Below are 20,943 nucleotides of genomic sequence, written 5' to 3'. Positions count from 1 at the left end.
TCTGGGAGCAGGAGGGAAACTACTGCCGGTAGATGCGCATGCTCACCTCTGGGGCAATGTAGTCCGGAGTGCCGCAGAAAGTCTTGGTTGTCACCCCATCCCAGATGTTCTCCTTACACATGCCAAAGTCTGCGATCTTGATGTGCCCCTCAGAATCCAGCATCACGTTGTCAAGTTTTAGGTCACTGTGGCGGATATAAGGGTTTGGGAACTTAGTCACATGCTGCTTCTTTTAAGTCAACCGACGATCCTTCAATATGAATACATCACACATCTGTGCTGGGAGCTTCGAGGACACCCATGCAAAATGAAACAGGCTTGTTCCTTGGGCAGCTCACAGTCTGGCAGGGGGGATATGACAAAGGGGCCACAGACCTCTGTGCTTTCTCTCTCCAGAGTGAGCTGGGCCGAATGTATCACTAAAACACAATGCAACAGTATCTCAGGGAAGAGAGAAGCCCTTAGAAAAGCAAAGAACACAGAACCGCAGTTGACTCTGGGATCCAGGAGTAGCCCACGAGTTAGGCTTTACACCTCAGATATCTTTTTTTCTATAAGAAGATATATTTTTCATGAAAATGGTATTTATGAAATGCCTCTGAAGATATTGGAGTTCAAAAAACATAGACTCAGAAAAATTACTTTAGCTCCAAGTATTCCTGGCTCTTCTAGTATAAAAGTCAGCATTCAGGAGCTCCAGCTGCCCCTTCAATCAATAGGTATCTGTTGCATATCTACCACGTGTCAGGCACTATTCCTGGGGCTCGATGCATTAGAATGAGAAAAGTAAGCATATTTCTCCTATTCCAATTAAATCCCAGTGTTGAGCCAAGATAACTAATGTTTCACTTATTTGGATTCTGGATTTCAAGATGGTGAAAAGGAAGACGACAAAGATAATAACGGTGGAAAGAGAGGTCGCTATTGGACAGGCTTCTAAGATGGCGAAATCGGGGCTTTAATCTAAGGAGCTTGTGCTCTGCTCTCATCCCTACATTGCCATCTGTGTGAATTAGGAAGGGTTCATGTTCTGGGAAATCGCTGCCTGTCTTCTGTCTGTAAGACTGCTCCCACATCCATGGGGTTATCTTTCATACATGCTCCTCCCTAAATATCTACTCCAGTGTCAGCGTGTTGTGCACCAGTGCGTAAGGATGCTCAATGGGGCAGACTGTTCTGGTTCTAATAGAAGACAAGGAAGTCCAGTTCTCCAGGAGGTATGGAACCTACTTCCTAACTCAGAGCTCTCTCTCTCTCTCTCTCTCTCTCTCTCTCTCAGAGAATCTTGATCAGGTTCTGAATGCCTGTACAACTCTTTCTTTCCTGATCCTCAAGTCATGTAATGGGGTTGGTGATGAACTTGACTTCTGGCCCCAAGAGTGATCTTACGGGACTGTAGTTGTCTATGGAAATAGCTTCTCACAGCGATTGGCTCAACAACAGCCATGTGAGCCATTGGAGAACCATCAAAAATTTTGACACCATCTCCGTTACCCTGAGTAAAGAGGTAAGCTCTTTTAAGCTGGGATGACGCAGGTGCTAAAATATAATTTTAGAAGCTCCAGAGTCCCGGGATGAAGAACAGAAAGCTAATAAAGATAAATCAGCGCCTATAAGGGCACATGTTTTCAGATGTGTCCACAGACTTCTCCATGGCAGCCAATAAATCCCTCTACTAACTTAAGTGAGTCTGAAATTGAGTTGATGTGGTCCCTTCAGCGGGGTAGATATCTTAACAACATATCATGACACCTCCTATCTGTCTGTGAGGTCTCTTCATCCCGGAGGAGATTGCACCCATCGCAGACAGCAACCTTCCTTCCCAAGTACCTTTGGCATCACCCATGGGACTGATCTTAGACAGTTTTCATACCTGTCTTCAAGGCATTGTCTCCGAATGCCAGGCTAGAAACCACAAGTGCTGCACTGTAACAACGAAACACACCAGATGCATGTGTGCATGTGCTACACATGACACCTCTTAGCTTGACCATATGCCCGGACACAGGCAGCTGGGGCACTTATCCTGCTCTAGATGTGAATTACCACGACCAGCTTTCGTATGTAGGTGGTGAGGATCTGAACTCAGGTCTTCATGCCTGCACTTTGCCCACTGAGCTATCCCCTCAGCCTTGAATTACTTTGGTTGCAGTTTTCCCCTGTATCAAACTCTTAGTCTGGAGGGCTGGAACATTTATCTCGAAGAACTCCATTAAGGAAAACCAGCACCGACCTCAGAGTCAGCGATCAATAAACCAGAGATACTAAGCCCAACAAAAAGGATCTTTTAGCCTCCGCTGACCTCCGTCTGTGTGTAGCATGCTCCCCGGAAAAGGAAAATTGAAAAATTTGTCATCTTCTTTCCTTAAGAACTGCACTACCCAGGACGAGTGAGGGCAGGGATTTCGAAATCATGCATACTCCACGTAGGCAACAGAGCCCTAACTACACTCTGAATATTTTCCTTATGCCCACAGGTAAGTGCAGTCCTCACCCTGCATCAAAAAAACTTCTCTTTGCAACAGATGGAAGCAATTACAGAAAAGCACACCCGATAAAGAGACATAGCTGTGGGGCCCAATCACAATGGCTACCTCTACAGTATAACTCCCACACCTAAGGCTCAGAAGAGGGGGTGGAAAGAGTGTATGAGCCAGAGGATCGGGGAGTTTGCTGTGAGATTGCATCTCCTGGTAACACTAGAAGCTACACCCATAAAGTCTCACCTATATACTTGTTCAAATGTGAGCTGAACAAGGACAACAACAGACGTGCCGGTGGGGATGGGAGAAAGACCCTACACAAAAACCACAGACAGCTAAGGAACACTTGGCGAGGGAGAAATAATCTTCTCCAAGGAAGAGCACACCAATTGCTTGGTTATCCAACTCCAAATGATCACTCTGAAAACATGCATACAAGTCACATTCTACAGACTGAGCAGGTTATACTAATGTTTTTGGAAATACGTGTGTGCACAAACATATGTGCAACAATTAATGAAAAAAGAGACAAGGAATTTGAAAGAGAGAGAAGAGAGGTAGATGGGATTGTGTGGAGGGAAGAAAGGGAAGGGAGAAACCATGCAGGACCCATGCTATCAAGTAGAGATCTAAATGAAGAAGGAAGAGATTTGTAACACTTGAAAATATTTTTCCACTGTAGAGGAAGTTTATATAAAATCATAAAATTATATATATTTGTTGTGCATTTTTACAATTTTATTTGATTATTAATGTCTAGAGCTCTTTCAACTGAGTTTCTTAATAGTGAGCAACAGAAAACAACTTTAATGATTTTAATATGGAAGGGAATCTATAGAAAGATATTGAGGAGTTCACAGAATCTCTGAGGAGGATGAAGAACACAGCAGGGAGGCTTTACAAGGCAGAACCACGCCTGATCAAAATGCAGAGTGGGCACAGCGAATCTACACTGGTATTATGACTAGATACAGACATTGCTTCTTGTTCCATGAGGCCCTGAAGCTGTACTCTACAAGTTACTGCCCACATCTGCTTCTCCTCTTGCCTCCGGAAACCCGCTGCAGCTGGTGACTGTGGCCATTCTCAGCTATGGTTTTCCTTGGTCACCAGTTTTCTTGACCCATAGTATTGGGTGAATACAACAGAATGTCTAAGCCTGAGCCTTGGGCTTGACCCTGCTCATAGAAGCTGTACATGCATGCATGCAATCATTTCATATCTCCTTATTTTGAATATAATATCTTACTACGTAGCTCAGGTTAGCTTTGGACTCATCATCCTCCTGCTTTATGTTCCCATGTTCTAGGGTTATAGATATGTATAACTACAGTTGGGTTTCTAGTCTTCACAGTAAGAAATGGACTTGGTAAAAAAAAAATCCACCATGTTAACAAAGGAGAATGAAAAGGGGAATCTATTGATAGAAAAGAGAGGAGAGAGAGAGAGAGAGAGAGAGAGAGAGAGAGAGAGAGAGAGAGAGGCAGGTAGATAGGCAGATAGATATGCAGGTAGACAGATAGGTAGGTAGACAGATAGATGATAGATAGATATATAGATAGATAGATAGATAGATAGATAGATAGATAGATAGATAGATAGGCAGGGTAGACAGACAGATAGAAAGAGCATTTTAGAGAAGAGGCTGTCTTAGGACCTGAACTGTTCATCAATTCCAAATCTCAAAGCAGATCCTGGTATGCTGAAAATGAGCCTTAATCCCCATCTTAGCAAACACGAACTCAGTTTCATTTCTGGGCCTGGGTTGTCTTCTAACATATGTCTTAGTTCACACTTAATCTTCTCAGGAGCCTGGTTGGTTCTATTCTTTGAGAGGTATGTCCTACGCAGGAGTAAGACCTACTGTCAGTACATCAGGTGAAATTCTTAATTAGTGCAAATTTACCCATAGTTCTTGGTTTTGGAGATTAAGCAGTGACTAAAGTCATTGGCTTGAATGTAAGGTCACATCACACAGATGACAATTCCCTTCTATACAGAAGGTAGTGTGTGCCTTCTGAGGCCAGAATTACTTCCAGCACAAGATGACCCCATTATGAGAGGGACACTTGAGAGACTGAAGGATTCCAAAGTTTCATGTTATACTGACATGGTGGCGCATGTTCACTGAGGGCAATCATTGTCAAGATGACCAAACTATTTAAAACTAATTGATTTGCCTTTCTGATTCTGTACATTCACTGGACGATCTATGAGGCAGACAAAAACCACTTTTCCCAATGCATTAACTTCTTCATTATCAGGGGAAGAAGTGGGGGTGTGCCATGCTCGGAACAATATCATCTCTCCTCCCGATCCCATGCCACTGCTGCTGAGAAAATCAAGCTGGGCTCCGTGGGACTCCTGCAAGGCTTCCCCTTCCATTGCTCTTTCCCCTAACAACTCTAGCTTTGCCTCCACCCACCTGGAAACAGCCAAAGTTGGTATCTCCTTATAGTTTGTCCATATCCTTCAACTCTCGAATAAGGGGCCCAAGACCTTAGGCATCTCTAACCCCAGGCAAAAATTCCCATTCCTTCTGTGTTAGAAAGGTGACCATTGATCCCCAGCACCAGCAGCCCCCTTCTGTATTCTCTATAGGTCACTTCTGTCTCTTGCTCGACAGCTGTCATCCCTTGTAACAGTACTCAACACATAGTAGGCTTTTGATGAATATCTGCCAAACCAATGAATGGAATGGGCTTCTATGACTCTTCAGGGGCCTTTAAATAGACCCTTGCCCATGCTAAGAGCTGATAAAAGCACACACCCCACCAGGTCCTATTACATAACAGCCAGTCAATTCCCCCGTAGCCTGTGCCATTCTCATCGACGTAGCACAAGAGGAACTGTACGCCCTGGACTCGCTGACAAATCACAGCCTCGGGCTCGCTACCCTGCCTTGCATGAAATATAAAATGGTGTGACTCATACAGCTATGATCACACACTTGTTTCTCCACAAACCGGCAAATGCCAACTTCTGAAGTTAATCCTGTCTTTCAGGGAGAGCAACTCAGAGATTTATTTCCAAATTGCAGCTACATGCAAGGAAAATGGTTGCATAATCGTACAGCCCTGCCACATTCTGCAAGTTAATTCTTTCCATGCTTCCTGGATGTGCAGGTCCAGGAGAAGAGTGTTGGCACCTTCTTGTCAGAGGCACGTCTTCTCAGAGACTCAGTGTCCTCGTGTTTGAGGTCCCAAAGAATCATGGGTGACACAGTCCATCAAGATTTTTCTATCACCATAGACAGCTGCCCAAACTTTGCCAGGGCAGTGGGCGATGCTGCCTGGCAGAACACATGCCCAAGTTAGTACTGGAGAATTCCTCCCCCACCATGGATTCTAATTTTAAAAGCAGTTGAAGAAAGAGGCAGGAAGGGAGGAGCTGAGGGAGCCGTGGAGATGGAAAGAACAGCCATGCTCACTTACCGGTAAATGATGCCCTTGCTCTGTAAGAAGAACAGACCGATGGCAATCTCTGCAGCATAAAATCTGAAATTAGAGAAGAACGGCGATGGAGAGTCAAGGACACCATGTGCTTGGCAACTCCCAGAAGTCGCTATCACTTTGAACAAGGCACAGGGCATGGAGAGCCCACTATGGACTGTCAGCTCTACATCTCATAAAGTGCTGAACACATGGGTGGGCCAACAGGATGACTCAGAGTAACCCAGGGCGATGGGTAAAGGGTCAGCAGTTGCATAGTGGCGAGGGGTCTATGGGGTGGGTGGGCTGGTGCAGAAGGATTGTTTCCGTCTGCTGCATGTTAAAGGATTGCAGTGAGAGCACCTGGCAGCTGTAGGGAGCTTAGCATGCACTCGGCATCGTTTCCAGGGTTGTCTGTTTTAACTCAACCTAGAATGTGATGCCATAAGTCCTACTAGTACACCTTTGCTTTACCAACGAGGCCAGGTGCGTTCAGGGTGCCATGGCTGTAGGCAGCCCCTTTGCTAAACAAACGGGGAAACCGAGGCTCAGAAATGAAGTCTGTGAAGAGCCTGGAAAAGACAGACAGCAAACAGTGGTCCAGCTAGGACTGGAAACAGCTGGCGTCTCAAGTGTAACTTTGTGGAAGTCTACCAAAAAGAAAAGTCTATTGGGGGGGGGGGTTTCTAGGGGTACAGGTTCTGTACAGGGGTACAGAAACCAGAGTACTGTGCATCTAGGCATATTCTCAGTCCTTGTTTTGTTATGTTATTTCTTAAGGTCTAACCTCACTCTGTAGCTCAACTCTGTAACCTGTCATGTAGCCCAGGCTTGCCTCAAACGTGAAATCTCTCTGCCTAAGCCTCCCAAGGTCTGGCTACCGTGCTTGGCTCATGAAAGAGATTTTATGAATACTTTAAAAAAAAGCCAGTTATACCACAAGGGTTGGGACCTCAGGGATCTGTGTTGAGTCCTCATAGTACATATCACATAGCAATGAGTTAAACCCGGGTCAACTCCATGTCCGAGAAGAAAGGAGAAGCAGTTCTAACTCTGATATTGTCACGACACTTGAGTTGGAAGCATGGGAAATAGTGTTCCTGCCTTCAGCAGGTGGGAAGATAAGAAGGAGGCCGAAAGGAACTGCAGCCCACAGCTCTCCCAGAACTGCAGGGTGAGGCCCTCGAGGGGCTTTCGGGACTCTCTAGAGAAGCAACACAATCTAAGCAAACACCCAGGAAGGGGAATTGACGTTCATTCCTGTGGCTTTTTCTGTTCCTGCTCACCCACGGGGTTCTAAGCAAAGAAAAAGCTTAGTGAGATTTTTTTTTTTAAATTTTATACATTATTTCTTACTGGCTTATGCATTGGAAGGAACAAAATGGAGAACCCACAGACCGCGGCTGCTAATCAACCTGATCCTTTATCTCCCCCAGAGTCAGAGGAGAAGAGGTGTAGGAAACAGATGAACACACACAGGTGGGCCTCCCCCACAGATCCTCCACTAGTGCCAGAACCTTGACGTTTGCCCAGCTCCGGGTCTCTGGTCGCTTGTTCGTAAAGCTTGGGTGAAACTATCTCTCTCCCCGTGCTGCTCAGGATAAAATGAGACCATGTTTGTTCAGTACTCGGGGGCTGGCACAAAGAAAGCTCTCAATAAATATTAGCAAACAAACAAACAAAAACCTGCTAAGATGCTAAGACATTCTCCAAGAAAGATGGAAGACCTTCTTTAGGATTGAGGGGCCAAAAAAATTTTAGAGATTATGAAACAACCATCACTTTAGGGCTATGAGTTCTTAGCCAGCCTTCAGAAACATAATGAAAAATTCCCCAAACAAGCAGAACATGGTTCTCTTTGGCCAAATATTCTTCCCAAAGAGGAAGCTTTAGATGTTGAAAATCCTCATTGGCTAAAACTTCAAAGGCACTGGCACCCATTTATCCCAAGGAAAGGGCACAGCAGGAGGCCCGTCTTACACTGCGTGGGGTTCCTTGAACCGGCCAACTTGTTGGATGTGGTACATGAGGTCACCCCCGTTCACATACTCCATCACAAAGTACAGGCGGTCCTGCGGAAAGAGAGCAGACAGCAATATCAATCAACCCCATAGTTTCTCAGGCTACAAATGGGGAGCAGGGAGTAGCTTGGATTCATGATTAAAACTGCCAGGACTCTGACGCATTCTTTCACGCAGGAACTAACATTCTCTTAAGGGTATCCTCCGTGCCGCTGTCAGTATGCAGGCTAGCATAGGTGGAATGAAACCGCTTTTAATTAGTAACTACAAATTGAAATTCATTTGTGCTGGAAAATATAATTAACACGTGGATCTTACTACTTAATTGATATTATTGTTTAGAACAGGGTTTGCTGGAATAAAAAGTAGGAAATACTGGGTAGATAATTTTACAGTAGTAGGTGTCTGTGGGAGCCGATCTTCACATTGTCTCTCCAGTGATTTCACTTCCTAATATGCATGCCCTCCTGTACCACCTCCCCTCAATGACAGGGCTAATAACAACATTTACTATTTGGGGATGAGGTCACAAAAGACCTCACAGTTTCCACTCTGCACTTTCTTGAATTACGTTTTCTACGGCAGTCGTGATCTGGAGACAAAAAACCAACACTAGAAGAGACCTATAGGCAAAGACCCAATGTTTCTTATCCACAGACAGCATTAGCTTTCTAGTAACGTGAACAAATCACCCTGGAAAAGACTATTTCTCCTCAGTCATGCTTCCAGGGGACCGCAGTCCCCACTGGCCACTTGACCGTAACATCATTTGAGACCAGATACTGGACTTTTAGAGAGGTGTGCCAGCCCAAATCCCTGACGGGAAAGAACTATGAAGCGATAAGTGTTTACTGTTGCTTTAAGTCACAGAGTTTTGAGGAACTAGGTGGTAGACAACTGACCTGGTGGCTGGCAATATCCACCAATTAGCAAAGTTTGAAAAGTAGCAGCCTAGAAAGATTGTTGTGGTTTGGGCCTGAAATACCTCCCCAAATGTTCCTGTATTGAAGGCTTGAGCCCTAGCTGTGGTAGTTACCTTTCTTGACACTAACTGAAAACCCCAGACTACTATTTAAGGAGAAGACAGGTCTGTTTTGGTTCATGGTTTCTGTCCATGATCACCTGTCTCCACAGCTTTAGATTAGATTAATACGAAACAGAACGTCAAGGTGACAGCAACATGTGGGAGACCCACTCATCTGAGGGCAAACAGGAACTAGACAGAGGAAATACGGAAGGAGTCAGAACAGACAATAGTTCCTGGGAACATCCTCAGGTCACCTACTGACCTTATTGATTCCACTGCCTACTTCACTACTTCCCAGTTAAACATCCTCATACTGGTGGAGGATTAATACACTGCCTAGACAAGTGCTCTTAGGACCCAGTTACTTCCCACGAGTCCATCTGCTGGGGGCCAAGGCCTCGGTCTATGAGTCTATGAAGACACGTTGTATTCAACCCAAAACATTTTTGTATCAGTGTCAAGAGGAGAAGCCTTGAGAAATTTGTTGGATCATAAGACTTCTGACTTTTTAATGGGTTAATTTACCTATGGGTCATAACTTATTAAGCTATGGGGAGGCAGTGGAACATTAGGAGATGGTACCTAGCTAGAGGAAATGGGTCACTGGGACATGACCTTGGGGGGTATATTTTTGTCTCTGACTGCTTCCCTAGCCTTCCTTCCTTCCTATGCTCCACCACAGTGCTCTGCCATCATGTTCTACCCCATCTAGAGGAAAATGGTGTGTGGGTCCAAGTGGTCATAGACTGAACCCTGTGAAGCCATGGGCCATAGACTGAACCCTGTGTAGCCATGGGCCATAGACTGAACCCTGTGAAGCCATGGGCCATAGACTGAACCCTGTGTAGCCATGGGCCATAGACTGAACCCTGTGAAGCCATGGGCCATAGACTGAACCCTGTGAAGCCATGGGCCATAGACTGAACCCTGTGAAGCCATGGGCCATAGACTGAACCCTGTGTAGCCAAGAGCCATAGACTGAACCCTGTGTAGCCAAGAGCCATAGACTGAACCCTGTGTAGCCAAGAGCCATAGACTGAACCCTGTATAGCCATGAGCCATAGATTGAACCCTGTGTAGCCATGAGCCATAGACGGAACCCTGTGAAGCCATGAGCCAAAATTCACCTTTTTTCCCCTTTAAATTGTTTTTCTCAGACATTTTGTTACAGAAAATAGCCATATGTGCCAAGCATATCTCAGGTATTTTCATGGTGAATCCAGCAAATTGCCCTAAATCTCTCAAGACTGAAGTTTAAAAGGAAGGTGCATGCTATCGCGACCTTCCTGTCAGGAGAAATGACATTCTGAAGAAACCCCTGCACCTTTCCCTTCAGCTGTCAGACTGTGAAGACAATAGATCCCCCAAAATTAAAATTTCCCCAGAAATCCCACACAGGGAGAAGGAGAAGCTGAAGAGCTGGTGTCCAGTCAGAGGAGGAACTCGCCTCTCAGGAAGAGATTACACATAGTCTGTCAGGGTGTCTAGACCACCCTGCAGGACAGACCAGAGCCAAGACCGTGATGGGTCAGTGCAGACACCTTGAGCGGGCCAGCTTAGTTGTTATGTCCAGACTGCCTCTATCGAAAGCTAAGCCGTGTCAATAACCCCCAAGAGAGACTCCCTCTTCCCTATGTGCCTATAGTGGGCAATCTAATCTCCCTTCTCTGCTTTTTATAAGCAACACCAAGAACCTAAAACAAGGACACGTGCAGAAATGAAATGACTGGGACCAGGACAAAATCTGAATCTCAGGTTAGGGGATTTTTCACATGTTTCTCAAGGCATGCTGTGAACTCCTTTCAGGTCAGGGGTGGTGTGAGGCTCTTTCTGATACCATGAGCCTACAGGAGGTGCCCGGAGGGTGAAAGAACGCATGTTTAGAAGTCAAAGAGACTTTTTAGAAACCCAGCTCTGGCTCCTGATAGCAGAGGATCTCGAGTGTTAACATTTGGGTCCCTTCATTTGAATCAGATGCAAGGTGCTGTTGGTGAGGTTAATGGGGCAGAAGGCATCGTGGTCCCTGGGAAATGTCCACCTGAGATTTGACGCTTCTCCTTCTGTCAAAGAGTGTTTGCTAAATGAATGAACGGCACCCCTCTTCTTAGTTCTGTCTGGTTTAGATCATTCCTTTATTCTGCTTTCTTTTGGCTTGCAGGGCCTGCACTATTTGCAGGAAACTAAAATCCCCCTCATGTTCCCAGGCTAAAAAAACTGTTTCCTCTAAATTAACCCACCCAGTCTAAGTCAGATCTGCTTGTTATACTCTTCCGTGGACCTCTCTGGCTGTCCCCTCTGATCATATCATAGTTGGTAATTATATCTTTAACTGAATGATAGTCTGTCCCATCTGTTTATCCACTTATCCATTAAGTAAAACAATCATCACAGAGTCCTACTAGGTAGCAGATTACAGGTGCTGGGGAAAAAAAAGAAACGAACAAAACCAACAAAATTTCCTAGCATCTATGTTTCAACTTAGAAGAGTGAGTGATAGTGCTAAAGAGAATACTAAAGGTAATACACAGAGTGCCTAGGTTTGCAAGGGCTACATAAAAAACAATGCAGGTTAAAGAGACAGGGATGTTGGCAGATAAGACAGGGAAAAAGACTTCCAACTACAATCAGGTGCTCAGGATAAAAGTCACTGAGAAGATGTTTGAGCAAAACCACCCAGAACAGGGATGCATCTAAGGGAGGAAACAGCCTATGCAAAAGCTGTGGGCAGAGAGTCCACCCACTATGCCTTGGGATCCATCAGAAAGCAGTGAAAGTGGAGAACAGAGAAAAAGGGATAAAGAAAAACGTGGAAGAGGGGACCAGAGATAGGCTGACTCAGGATAGGGGATCTGAACATGAGAAAAGATACAGACTTGGGGTTTCACTTTGTGAGTGATTGTCTATGATGGATAACACCCCATGCCCACTGTCTCTGGCCAAAGCAATCCACTGATACAAATCAATGAGTAAATGGATGAAGGACACAGGAATTCGTGGGCACCTGAAGCACCATCATGAGTTGGAAGGCTCAGCAGCTTCCCTGGGAATAGGACTCAGAATATCATTCTATGTCCCTGGGCCTGCGACCCCTGTGTATGATGAAGACAGTATAACCATCCATCTCCAACAGAGTGGCCCCAGAAAGACACACAGAGCTGTACACCGTGACTCTGACAAAGACGGGGAAGGGCACCTGGTTTCTCAAGCCAGATCAGTACTGACTTGAACAGATCACCAACTCAATTTGTGAGGCATAGCATTTTTTAAGAGAAAAATGAAGCAAGAATTAAAATGAATAGAACAGAAAGGGTCAAAGTCCCGTGTACAGAGCACCGAGTATGTTTCCATGACATGTGAGTTGGGTTCTTTAACGTGTAGGTAAAGCTGAGGTTTGTTGTAAAAGTTGGTATTACATGAAAAGCTGCAAAGCTACTGGGAGGACTAAAGCTGGGAGAACAAGCACAAGGAGGAAGCTGCAGGGCAAAGGTCCCCTCTCCAAAATGAGCACGGGGTGGGAATGTCATTTTGTTACCTACCAGCTGTGCAATGACATGCAGCTGTTTAGCCTCTCTGCTCTCCAGACCTCTCTTCACTTATACAGTGGATACTCGTACCTGCTCATTAGGGAACTGAACAAGATGGCATATACAGACTGCCTAAGATGCTGGCCTTGGAACAAATATTTCATCCAGTGTGTAAAGAAAAAAAAATCCTTCCAATACATAAGCTTTTGTGTTCCTCTATATAACCAGTATTGTATGTTTTTCAATTGTGTATTTTAAGGCATTGCACAGATAATAATGACAAAGCCACTTCACCAAGCCCTTGATGTATACCTGAGTTTTATGTATTTTACCATTTTTGTATATCTAAAGGACCTACCATGGCAAGTATTAGATCATTCTCTGCCTTAATACATGGAAGCTAATGTGGAGAAAGGTTAACAGTCACTCAGCTGGTAAGTGGCAGAAGCGGGATTGGAATCAAGACGGATCAGTTCTAGGGTCAACACTCGAAGCTTCTCACTCTACTGGCCCCAGTGAGTACAAGCATCAGGGAAGGTTCTGAACTCACAGACATCACAGAGAAATGTATGGATGCATCATCCTTCCTTCACAGCCACCAGCCCAGCAGGGGAGAAGGTTCACAGTGCTCTCCCAGGGCATCCAGCTGGAGCTGGCAGGTTCACAGCAAATGGAGCAAGTCAACCAATTACATATCTTTTGAAATGGTTTCTTTCTTTCTCAGATCAATACTGTTTCCCCTTCTAACAACCTAATGAGAGGCAGGGAGGGAAATGGGAAGGTTGAATATGCGGTTTGCACAAAGGTCACGCCGAAGATGGTGGCAGAAAGCAGACAGTACACCAGAGCCAACGACACTCAGCCCCTGGTTCTTGGGGGGGGGGGTGATGGAAAACAAGCCTAAAAATAGCATCTGTCTTTGCCACACACTGAAGAGAACCAAAACACTTGCTTTTAAAAATTATTTTTAAAACTAGCAGATGGCATCGGCCACAGAGGGAGAAGTGAGGGAGAGACTTTACTTGCTTAATTTCTGGCTAGATTAATTCAACTTGTCCTCTCCCCCCGCCCCCCCAAACTCGGTATTTGGAATCCCATCACCTCGATGGCTAAAGGGAACTTTACAGTTTGTTTCCACTGCTAACTGTATGTGGAAAACCCGGATGTCCACCATCTTTGAATTGTACCAGGCTAGTGTTGGCCCACTGATGCCTCAGATATTAAATATTATGGCTAGCATCTTGCTGTCCCTTTGCCTCTGAACACTTAATGATGTCCACTCTGTGTCAGGTAGTACTACAAAGCCCAGCCTTGCCGCTGTGAGGAACCCACAGTGTCCAGTGTGGAGGATTCCCCAGGCACCTCCCCAAATGCAATGTTTCTCAAAGCAGGGTATCAGATAATGTTAAGTAACCATAGGTGCACAGGTCTGTACTTTTTATAATTTGTGGTTTTGGAGTTTGAAAATATAATTAAAGGTAGGAAACTTCCCATTTCATGGGTCTTATTGCTGACGAGGAAGAATAAGGCACCTTGGGCCACACACGACAGGGCGCCATGGGAGGGACCTGATACCATCCGAAGATGACAAAGGAAACAAGGGAATTCCAGCTATTCCCCTGAATGGATTCGAGTTCTTCAGCAAGTTTAAGTTCTCTGTTAAAATGTATTTAAATGTAAATTTAAAATGTAAAATTACTTACAAATTAGTCTTAAAAATTCAGTTTATGGTTTTTTTGTTGATGTTTGTTTTGGTCTTGGTTTTGTTTGTTTGTTTGTTTGTTTTTTTCTGGGCATGGTAGTATAGACTTAAAATGAAGAACTTGGGAGGATGAGACAGGAAGATTGTAAGACCATTTTGGGCTACATAGCAGAACTAAAATAAGAAAGTTAAAAATCACTTTGAAAACAGAAACTCAATTATTTATGTATGTTAAAACTTTATAAATGGAAAGTCATTGTTTCTCTAAAAAAACATAAACTCACATCTGGATTCTGCTACTTACATTCTATCTAATTTAACTTTGGTCCGTCGGTACTTTAAAGAATTTACTTTTAAAAAACAAACACCATTTGTCCATGCCACAAAATTCCTTTCCTACAGTAGTCAGGAATAACAAAGTTTGGAATGTCCAGCTGGAGGCTATCTAAAGCAAACCTTAAACAGAGGCAAGTTTGAGAACTTTCTCTGAGCATTGATTTTTTTTGGTGTGTGAGTCATGGTATTAGTCATTATAGGTACCCAGATAAAGAGTAAGCTACATACCTTGTCTCCGGAGCATCCAAACTCTTGGCTAAAATATACATATAACTAACTCAAACCACAATCAAAATAAATGCAATGTAAGAAATGGCATTAAGAGTCCCAGAAGTGAACCTCCAGACCTGAGCTCACTATAGGGCCTCTTCCACAGCTCCCAACTCTTTCCCAATTCGCCCCCTCCTCCACAGCTCCCTGAAACTTGGCTTTGCTTCCCACTCTTCTTACAAAACCATGGTCTCAAAAATTGCTAGTCCTCACACCCATGGGTTTTGATAAGGGTTTACTTGATGGACCCTCTCCCCATATACGAATCATAACGTATTTATTGAGGATTAGCGCAAAGCCTACCACGGCTCTCCCGCTCCTGTCACAGCTCAGAGCCTTTCTCCGGGCTGATGCGCGCTGACTTGTATTTCTATCCTTCCCCTCTCTCCTGAGCTCCAGTCGGCTCCAGCTGGCTCCAGGACATCTCTAAGTGGGTGTTCCACTGTCATCTCCAATTAAAAGCTCAGAACGGCAAATTCACCATCTTTCTCTTCAGACTAGCCAGTCTGCTCGGCCTTAAAGCGCCTCCTCCAGACTGAGGCTGCTCTGACTTTTCCCTTTGGCCTGCAAGCTGAATGTGGCTGCTGTGCAGTCTTGGCTCTCTTTATTTCTTGCATTCCATCAGCAAATCAAAAATAAGTAAATAAATAAATAAATAAATAAGCAAACAAATAAGTAAAAATGTTGGTCTTATCGCGTACAATGGTTGTACAGGACTTTCCAAATTTGGAATCTGAGTACAGGAGACAGTCATTTAAGATGATGTTTGCGCGGTATGTGCACAATTCATCTGAGGGTCCGCACATGGGGCCGGGGAGTGCAGAGAGACAGTCCTCCCTCAGTCTAGCTGAAATAGTGGGGCATGATGCCTGTGTGGTGGTGAGGGGCTTCTGACATTTTCTCTGTGGTGATGGTATATACGTGTGTGGCGTCTGCACCCAAGTGCCCACGTTTGTGTGTGCAGTCTACAGGATGGCATTGAAGGGCCTGCTTTATCACCCTGCCTTATTTCTTTCAGACAGGGCCTCGATGCTCTGAAACAGGCAGTCGCAAGTTCTAGTGAGCTTCCTGTCTCCCTGCACGCAGACCCTGCACTAGGGTTGCCGGTGCTGCATGGAGCTGTGCCCAGCTGTTTATATAGGGTTGGGATCCAAATTCAGTTCCCTGTGCTTGTGGGACCAGCACTGTTATCCACTAGGCCCAGGTCCCTTGCCACGTTTAATTAGACCTTGGGAAGGTCACAAACCACGTGGGCAGCTTTTGTGCCACATTCTAAGATGAGTTGCGGTAAGTTGTCTACGTCATGATTTTTAATGATTTTTCAAGGCTGGTCCATGAGTTCAATGTGTCTGAAAGTTGCTCCCTTTATCGCACGCAGCCATCTGCTTCTCTCCAGAGGAGCCGTGAAATGTGGTGACTACGAGCTCTGGCTTTGGCATCTGCCAGTCCTGGTTCACACCCTAGTTATACGGGATACTTGCTCTGAGACCTTGGGTTGGTTATTCACACTCTCTGTCTTCCCAGACAAAGTAGACACACAGCAGCTTCTCCTCCATATGGGAGAAGACGACGCATGCCAAGTCTGTGTGAATTCACAGAGCTTCATTGAGGTGCATGTGTGGTCAAGGACCTGCACCCACACTCAACTCTCCTTTCTCCCATTGCATAACTTGAGAATCCCAATCCCAAACAAGAACTTGCTGCTCTTTTGGTTTTAGCCTCCTATTGCCCTTTCGCAGACGCAAAAGTTCTCAGGGTTAGAAGCACCTTTCTTCTTCTGTGGATGTCATAGATTTTAGACTACAGGATATGTATTCCAAGACCGCCATTGAGAAAACAGAGACCCCCAACTGCCTTTATCTCCACCTGCCCTAGCGCCTATACACAGTTTGCATTTCTGCTTCCTTACCTGCCCACAAGAGCCTCTAATCATTGGAACCTTGTTTCCCTCATACCTGCCAAGTTTCCAGGAGCCCCTTGGGTACTAGCTTCTTTTCCTCTGAGGCACTGAAGACTCCGTCTGTACCTGAATCTTCCCGGACTCCACTGGCATCCTATTCCCTAACAGGAGCACCACTTACCCTCCAAGTAGTTAGAATACTTCGTGTAGGGTTCCTACTGGCATAGTAGTACCCAATGAGCTCTTGGCCGGGCCATGAGCTGAACCAATCAGATTCTCTTTCCCATGAATTGGAACTCAGGGAATTTGCTGGATATGGACGAGGGGAGCCACACTTGCCACAAGCGGTAAGAAACACAGACATAATAATAATAAAAAAAGCAGACAAATCTTCCCTCGGCTTACAAATTCTAGGTCCTTCCAAGGCCAAGTACATCTGTGCCTTTGTTTTTTTCCCATGGAGTCTTTCTTAGAGTCAGTAATTGCTTTTGTTTATACGTGAGGTAACTAAGTGTGGGATAGAAGTGTTCTGTTTCATATAACCCAGTCATCTCTCATCAAAACCTTTGCCAGAACCTTCTTTAGCATTGCCCTCAGGCCCCATCACACCCTAGCCTGAATCACCATTGCCCCTTGGATGGTCTTCGGGTTCAATGGTCAAGACCGTCCCCATCTCTAGTTCTGCCCTCCTTTGTATTCTGGGTGATGCTTCTCCCAGCATGCCTTGCAGCTGAGTTATTGCTGGGCCATGGCAGCAAATTTGGGGAGGAAGTAACTTCTGTCCTTCAATGACTCATGAAATCTAATTCTATTTAAAAAAAATGAGAGAGAGAGAGAGAGAGGTGCATATGTTCAATTGAAAAGAAAACAGTTAAAATAGATGTTTTGCTGAAGAAATTTAACTGCTTGTGCCCACTGGCGGTTGGGAAATTACATGAATGTGCCTGGCTGACAATTGTCCCCGAGAAAAACTGCAAAAAGATGGGAGGAAATGAAGTTATTTTGTGCCCGTGCAGCAAGGGGCCCCAGCCCAGCTCTAATCACAAAACCAACTTCCACTTGGTGTTTGTTAAGATTCGCTTTACCGTCTCTTTTAATCCCCGTGTAATGGGCTCCCTTTACGAGATGATAAAACCCACATTCAGAGCTGTTAGTGACTTTCTAGGAGTCCTGTGACCAGCAATCACAGGCCCATAGCCACCTCCTTGGGGAATGCATCCTTTGCCCCGTGTGTTTCTGGGCCAACTCACTGGAGCTACTTTGCCTGAGACTGGCTCATCTAACGAGCAGTCTTCAAAAACTTAACTCTCTTCTAAAAGCTTTTGCATCTATTTTGCCATCTTGTGGCAATTTAAAAAAGTTTAAGAGACTGAGATGGCTCATAGGTTCTTACCTACTAGTGTCCTCGCTTTGCTGTGTAAACATGAGGACCCGAGTTCTAATCCTCAGCATCCATGTAAAATCTTGGGTGTGGCTGCATGTACCTGTAACCCCAACTCTGTGAGGTGTAGATATATTGCAATCATTGGCGCATACTGACCTTGTCTCAGGGTAATAAGGGACAGAGCAGATCGACACGTGTCATGGTATATGTATGACTGTGTACATGGGTATGCATGCCTGTATATACCTGTGTGACTATAACACACATTCACATCAAATTTGAATTCCTTTTTAAAAGATATTTCTGAAATATTGGGAACCCTCCCCTGAATCGAATCAATATTTTGATTTGACCATGCCTACTTCTGATTCTTCCCCGTGTGCATATTTAGACTGAATACATTTAGAATGCACCAAGTGAAATTTAATATTCTATATTCTCTACTTGCGTGGAAAATACCACACATATTTCTGAAAAGTTTGAAAATACAGCATAAGGGTACTTCTGATAGGGTTTCACTTTTCTAAACAACTTTTGAAAATAGTGAGCTTTGTGTCATTTCAGGAATGGCAAAAACTACCCTGGGTAGCATTGGATATGTTTCATTTCCATCTGTTTTGACCACTTCACAATTTTTTAAGGCTTCTATCATAAACCTTTAATTTTCTATCTCTCTAGGAAAAAAAAAACTACCAAGTTCGCAGTATGCTACAATAAATTTGTTGTTCTTTTAAAGATAGCTGATTCATACAGGAATTCTGGGTCACAAAATACGACATGACAATCCACTCAGGCTCCTCTGGCCCTCCGGCTGCTCCTCAGACATAGGGGGTGTACTCCTGCCTGAGGCTTTCATGCACACTCTTCCTGCGCTCTGCCCCTGCTCTGCCCCCAGAGAGCCCTGACTGCTCTGGTCGCTGCGCAAATGTCAGCCTTTCCACCAAGACTTTCCTTGCTGATCCCATCAAAACCCATCATCTCACTGCACCAGTCCTCCTGACCTAGCCTCTGCACTGCTGTTGCTGTTTTCATTGTCCTGTCTCCCTGGTAGAATGGGAATTCCAAAGGAATGGGGACTTGGCCTTTTGTTCACTGTGTCGCGCATGGTGACACCACAGGTGCTTGGACACAACGGGTCCAACAAATACCTATCATTTGAAATGATTGGGCACCAGAGCCATTTGCATGCCAGCCATATGTGCTCTGACTTTCGGGGACGCTGCCTGCCCCAGCCCTGCTGCCCACCCTCAGCCTCCCTCCAAGGCCAAGGGCACAGTGGTGTGGGCACATGAACTGTGCCAGATGACCATCCCAGAGGACCTCCCAGAAACCTTTCTGCTCATTTAAGCCACAGTAGCAACAGCTGCAATGCTCCCCACACTTAGTTACTCCCAGGTAGAAAATCCTAGGTAACCGTTACCTAGAGTGGGGGTAACACCTCACAGTAGAAAGAACACTGAACACATTGGGAAACTCTGCCTCTAGTTCTGGGGTCCCCATTTGCCAATTATGCAGCCTGAGTCACTTTATTTTTCTTGGGGTCAATTTCCTTTGGGCAGAAAAGCAGACAGTTATGAATCGTGGATCCAACAATATAAAGGGAAAATGTTTGGTGACTCAGAGAAGTAACGTGGAATTCAGGCATGAGGGGGGTGGACAGTAATGACGTCCAGACTTAGGGTTCTGGAGTCTTCTAGAATAACTCGAGGCTCTATGACTAACTAGTTGTGTGAAATCACACACGTTCCTTAACTTCTCCGTCATCATTCCTATTGGTAGTATAACCTGCCATAAAAGGGGCTGGAAGGGTGTGGTGAGATACCACAAGACAAAGATTAGGGCCCTTGTCACCGCCCACTGCTGCTTTGGGTCGTGTTTGTAACGTGGTTACTGTGGTGGTTTGAATGACAAGTGCCCCCCATAGGCTTGGTTCCCAGTTGGTGGCACTGTTTGGGGAAGCTTAGGTGTCACAGCCTTGCGGGAAGAAGTGCATCACTCGGGGGTGGAATTTAAGATTCAAAAGCCTGGTCAACTTTCAGTTTGCTCTTCCACTTCATGCTTGTGGTTGAGATATGAGCTCCTGGCTTCTTGTTCCAGTCACCGTGCCTGCCACTGGCTGTCATGCTCCCCCACCATCATAGACTCTTATCCCTCTGGAGTCAGAAGCCAAAATAACCCCTTTCTTCTATAAGCTGTCTTGGTCAAGGTGTTACACCACATCAATAGTCAAATACACTAACACAGCCACTGGTAAGGTCACTAGGTGACATCTTATAATGATGTAGCTCAGCTTAAGTAGGAAGAAGTGGGGGCCTAGGGCTGTGTTCGTAGAGAAGGACTCTGTGTCCTTCATTCTTATTCTTTCGGCTGTGTTACAATACCCCTATTGTAACATCCGTGTGTGGCTGGGAGAAACATCTCTGAAGATGATGTTTCCCCAGAGATGGGAAAACCAAGGGAGTGGAAACATGAGGCTTTACAGGGCAGGTGGGAGGTGACAGGCTGGGTTAGAGCTCAGGCCCAGACAGGGACATTTGTGTGTTGGGAATTCCAACAAAGGATTGTCAGGTAGAATGACAGCCAGGTCATCCCCACTCAAAATGCCTCCTTGTGTATTAGTGTATATGTTAAGTGTGTTAGTACCACAGCTACTCTGCCTGGGTTCAGATCCTGGCTCTGACATGTCCTAGCTGTGTGGCCTCAGTTTCCCTGCTCCATGAAATAGTTATGATAGTAGGATCCACCTAAGAGTTGCCAAGGAGCTTAAATTTGCAACCCCTATGCCACACATAAAGTGGGCATTATTATATTTATTTTATGCAAAATTAAAATACATGTACTTAGCTTTAAAAGCAAGGAAATGGG

General features: G+C 45.1%; 1 protein-coding gene across 2 annotated transcripts in view; it reads right to left on the bottom strand.

Annotated features, from left to right (window-relative positions):
* The window catches only part of Prkcb (protein kinase C beta), a 346,051-nt gene that overhangs the window by 44,900 nt on the left and 280,208 nt on the right, over positions 1-20,943 (bottom strand). For both annotated transcript variants that reach the window (XM_075972109.1, XM_075972108.1), the window contains exons 11-13: positions 7,895-7,986; positions 5,918-5,980; positions 47-185 (exon numbers count right to left, since the gene is read on the bottom strand). In XM_075972109.1, coding sequence (XP_075828224.1) covers positions 47-185; positions 5,918-5,980; positions 7,895-7,986 — 294 coding nt within the window. The remainder of the gene's footprint in view (positions 1-46; positions 186-5,917; positions 5,981-7,894; positions 7,987-20,943) is intronic.

This window comes from Microtus pennsylvanicus, chromosome 5 (assembly GCF_037038515.1).
Source record: "Microtus pennsylvanicus isolate mMicPen1 chromosome 5, mMicPen1.hap1, whole genome shotgun sequence".
NCBI lineage: Eukaryota > Metazoa > Chordata > Mammalia > Rodentia > Cricetidae > Microtus > Microtus pennsylvanicus.
This window is presented reverse-complemented; position numbering and strand designations above follow the sequence as displayed.